Below are 4,789 nucleotides of genomic sequence, written 5' to 3'. Positions count from 1 at the left end.
GCCCGTGGGGCATATACGGCCAGTTGGGCTATTTAATCCGGCCCGCCGAACTTGTCCAAATATTATTAAATTAAATTTTACCTTCCTCCTGTAATGCCCCCATTTCCCCTATAGATGGCGCACGTTGACCGGGAGAGAGAGAGAATATTCGTATGAGAAATTCATGTTTCTATTGAAAGTAAGTTAACAGTAATATTTGGGTACAGTATTGTTTTTGAAGCATTCACTGTAAAATCGTATGAACGCTTACTTCACCGCATCATCGTATGAATGATGCGAGAAGAGATTAACGGGTTCTTATGTTAGCGAATTACGTACTCAGTGCTTTCGCTCTATAAAAATTACTATGACTACATCACAAAATTAATATCTTACTAGGAATTTTATATAGCAAAAGTTATATACATAACTGTTACGCTTTGTGTAATTCAACAAAACTTAACTCCGAGTTCTCTCCGAATTTCACGAGACCGTTCGAGACCCCACAGGTTTTTAAAAAGAGTTTTAAGCACAGAAAACATAATTAAAGTTTGAAAAATCATTAATTATACAAACTTTTCAATAATTTCCTTCTTCACTTCGATATCAATTTTCTTTAAAAACGTCTTCTCACCAACATTACCACTCATTACCACTTTCTCCGAAAGCAAGTTTGTAAAAGAATACATGGTACAGACAGCAGACATCTTGTGTCCGGAGATCAAAAGCAAATTTGAAAAAGTCAGTTTATCACGCAGGACTGTGAATCGCCGTGTGGAACTGATTGATAAAAATATAGCCAGTCAATTAAACAAAAAGTCTGATTCCTTTGAATTATATTCACTCGCACTGGATGAAAGTACGGACGTAAAAGACACTGCTCAGCTCCTCATTTTTATCCGAGGCATTGACGACAGTTTTGCGATAACAGAGGAGTGTTTGACCATGGATTCCCTGAAAGGAACAACGCGGGGAGAGGACTTGTATAACCAGGTATCTGCTGTCATCGAAAGAATGACGCTACCTTTGAGTAAACTTGTCAATGTCACAATGGATGGATCTCCCAAATTTAACTGGAAAAAATGTTGGGCTGCTGAAAAGAATCCAGGATAAAGTGAAAGAGGAAAACCCTGTCCAGGATCGTATTTTCCTTCACTACATCATACATCAGGAATCCCTGTGTAAGTCTGTATTGCAGCTTAATCATGTCGTGAATCCAGTCGTAAAATTGGTGAACTTTATTCGAGCAAGGGGACTTCAGCACCGTCAGTTTATTGCGTTCCTGGAGGAAACTGATGCGGATCATCAGGACTTGCTGTACCACTCTCGTGTCCGCTGGTTAAGTTTGGGGAAAGTGTTACAACGAGTGTGGGAGCTGAAAGAAGATATCATCGCATTTTTGGAGTTGATGGGGAAATCTGACGAATTCCCTGAGCTAAGCGACAAGAACTGGCTTAGTGACTTTGCGTTTGCTGTGGACATATTTTCACACATGAATGAGCTGAATGTGAAACTGCAGGGGAAAGATCAGTTTGTTCACGACATGTACAAACATGTGAAAGCCTTCAAATCCAAGCTCACTTTGTTCTCCGGACAAATTGCGAACAAATCTTTCGCTCATTTCCCCACACTTGCCATGCAGGAAGAGGCACCGCGAAACGCAAAAAAATACAGCAAATCACTTGAGGACCTGCACAAAGAATTCTGCCATAGGTTCTCTGATGTCGAAAACATTGAACAGTCATACTCTTAGTTCTTTCGGTAAAGTCACGTAGGTAAAAAATTAAATTAATAAAAATAAAAACAATAAAAATCACGACGTTTCGGAGGCAACACAAGTCTCCGTCATCAGGTGGGACCGTCACAGCCAGATTTGCTGCATCAAGTGAGGCAAGGATTCAAGATGTAATGTTAAACACTGGGGATGTTAACACTCGGTAAAGTACTCTCTTTATTGTTCAGCCAGCACTGGTATAAACATGGGCATTTTCGTTCTTTTCTATCATGTGTATCAACAGTTGCTTGTACACACACATGTCCACGTACACTTGCACCCCACACTCTCTTTTGACCTCCCCTCCCCCTCTCCATCCAATACGTTGGCGTGTGCAGCAGTAGTTGCTTGCGCACAACCACGTCCACGTCGCCGACTCTCGTGTACCACGTCGTCCATTCTTTTGGCCCCGCCCCCCTCCCCCTCCCGATACGTTCCATTCATTGGCTACCACATTCTGATGAGCTCCCCCCCCCTCTCCTCCCCCTCAACTTGCATTTAAGGGATTACATCTTGAATCCTTGCCTCACTTGATGCAGCAAATCTGGCTGTGACGGTCCCACCTGATGACGGAGACTTGTGTTGCCTCCGAAACGTCGTGATTTTATTGTTTTTATTTTTATTAATTTCATTTTTTACCTACGTGACTTTACCGAAACAACTAAGAGTATGAATCCTTGCAGTCACGAAAGCTTCAAATCTAGAATTGAACAGTCACTTCAGCTGGTGTCCTGTCCCCTGTCACAAGACCCTGAAACAGCACCACAGGAGCTGCAGTTGGAACTGATAGATCTTCAGTCTGACTCCGTCCTAAAGGAGAAGTTCAACTCTGTTAAACTGAATGACTTTTATGCTTCACTTAACAGAGCCACGTTTCCAAACCTCCGGAGGACTGCACAGAAGATACTGACTTTGTTTGGCTCGACTTATGTGTGTGAGCAGACATTCAGCGTCATGAACGCCAACAAAGCCCGTCACAGATCAAAGTTAACGGATCAGCACCTCAGATCTATCCTGAGAATTGCCACAACCAAAATAACTCCAGACTTGGATGCACTGGCAAAAATGGGAGATCAACAACACTGTTCCCACTGAAACTGAAAGTGATTGTGTTGCTGCAGCGAGGTTGGAGCCAAATCTCCATCACACAGCCTGCGTGGCTGCTCTAACCTGTTAATGTAGATAATAAAAAAGTTCAAGTGAGGTAATTGGTTTGGGCGCAGGCCTCAGATGTTTAAATGATGTTTGATCAGTCACGTTACGACATGTTTTTGTATTGTTCATGTTCGTGCAATTTGTTAAATTGCCTTGCAAATAAATGCTTTGCTACCTGTTAAAGGCCAAATCCTTTCATGTAATAATTTTTACATGTCATTTATATTAGTTCACACAAACACTCCATCCATCTGTTTCTGGCCCGGCCCCTCTGTCAAATTTTAGAACCCATTGTGGCCCGCGAGTGAAAAAGTTTGCCCACCCCTGCACCAACCCAATCACACCTGGCACCATCGACACGCCACAAGAGTGGCGACCAATGTGGGGGGTGTAGATGCTGCCACCTGCCGGCCACCAATGGGGCGTGTCGATTTTGACTTAAACTTTCGTGACTTCAGGAATTCATATTCTTGGTTCTTTCGGTAAAGTAACGTCGACAAAAAAAAAATTGAAATAAAAAATACAAAATAAAAATGTGAAATATAAAATAATAAAAACAAAAAACCCACATTCATATTCTTGGTTCTTTCAGGAAAGTCACGTAGTTAAAAAATGAAAATAAAATAAAATTAACGATTTATTTATTTATTTTAAAATAATGAATTTAAAATAATAAAAACTTTTAATATTTTCAATTCATGATTTTTTTTTTCTATCGACGTAAAGAATATGGCGTGGAGATGCTGCCATCTGCTGGCCACCAACGTGGCGTGCAGATGCTGCCAGGTGGGATTTGAGAGGTGAGTGCGGTTGGTAAGGTGTGATTGGGTTGGTGAGTGAGGTTGGTGAGATGCGTGGTGAGTGTGTCGGTGAGCACGTGGAGGATTCGCCTCCACGGCCGCCTTTGTCTCCCCCAGTGGCGATGTTCACTCCACACCGCACCAGGTACCCATCTGAGGCTGAGTCGACCTCTCACTCTCTCACTGTCTCACTCACACGCACTCACTCACTCACAGCGCGAGTTCGCGTTGTCAGGCGATATAAAATAATTAATATTTCATGTCAGTTGGTTCTGAAGTGCGGCTGTTTGTAATTTGGGCGTTCGTAAGTCGAGGACTGTCTGTGAATAAAGATTCCGATTGTGGATGTGGGGCTTTAACCGTGGGGTGAGCTTGGCCCGATCCGCGGGGCGTGGCTTGCCGACAGTGGGCGGGGCATAGCCGCGAGGGGCGTGGCTTATCCAGGAAGTGGGAGGAGTCTCGCGCCTACGTAGGGGCGTGCAATAACCAAAGGGGGCGTGGCGTGTCACCCTGCGCTGACCAATCGCAGAGGAGAACGCGAACCCTGGACTCCAACCCCGACAAGCGCGCTCCTTTTAAAGTTAACAACAACATTGTTCAATGTAAGTAGCGCCTCTCTACTTTATTGTTGTTTTATTTGTTTATTGCATCACTTGTGGTGCCGTGAGTCGAGTGATGTGCGTCAATAACCTTGCTGGACACGGCTAAGCTTTTAATCAGGGGCGCCGCGGTGGCGAGATGTTAACTACCTCGCCAGGCCTACAGCAGCGTGCAGGTTCCATCACGACCCTGACGCCTGCTCTGTATTTGTACATTTTTATTTCCCCCGTGGTCGCATAGATTCTTCTCCTGGTCCTTCGGCTTTCCCCTCCACATTTAGAAACGTGAGTTTAGAAGAGTACTTGGCTGCTATAAATGTCCACATGATAAGCCACTAAGTTGAGCTGTCGTTTGTGGCCAGGTCGCTTCTGATAAGAGCTATAAAGCTCAGTGGGCCTTACCTGGTAAAATAGAAATAGTTTATAGTTTAGTTATAGTTCATAAGAACTCGTGGCAAGGGTCAGTGTCTACTTCAAATATT

The 4,789-nt window shown here is 43.6% G+C and overlaps 1 protein-coding gene across 1 annotated transcript; it reads left to right on the top strand.

Moving 5' to 3' along the window:
- Positions 1–1,033: 1,033 nt before the first annotated feature.
- On the top strand, positions 1,034–1,732 carry LOC121851843 (general transcription factor II-I repeat domain-containing protein 2-like). The gene has a single exon (XM_042345928.1). It carries the CDS (start codon positions 1,034–1,036, stop codon positions 1,730–1,732), a length of 699 nt encoding a protein of 232 aa, XP_042201862.1.
- The last annotated feature ends 3,057 nt before the right edge of the window (positions 1,733–4,789 follow it).

This window comes from Callorhinchus milii, unplaced genomic scaffold (assembly GCF_018977255.1).
Source record: "Callorhinchus milii isolate IMCB2004 unplaced genomic scaffold, IMCB_Cmil_1.0 Scaffold162, whole genome shotgun sequence".
Classification (NCBI taxonomy): Eukaryota; Metazoa; Chordata; class Chondrichthyes; order Chimaeriformes; family Callorhinchidae; genus Callorhinchus; species Callorhinchus milii.
The sequence above is the reverse complement of the archived record's forward strand: the minus strand, read 5'-3'. Positions and strand labels throughout refer to the sequence as shown.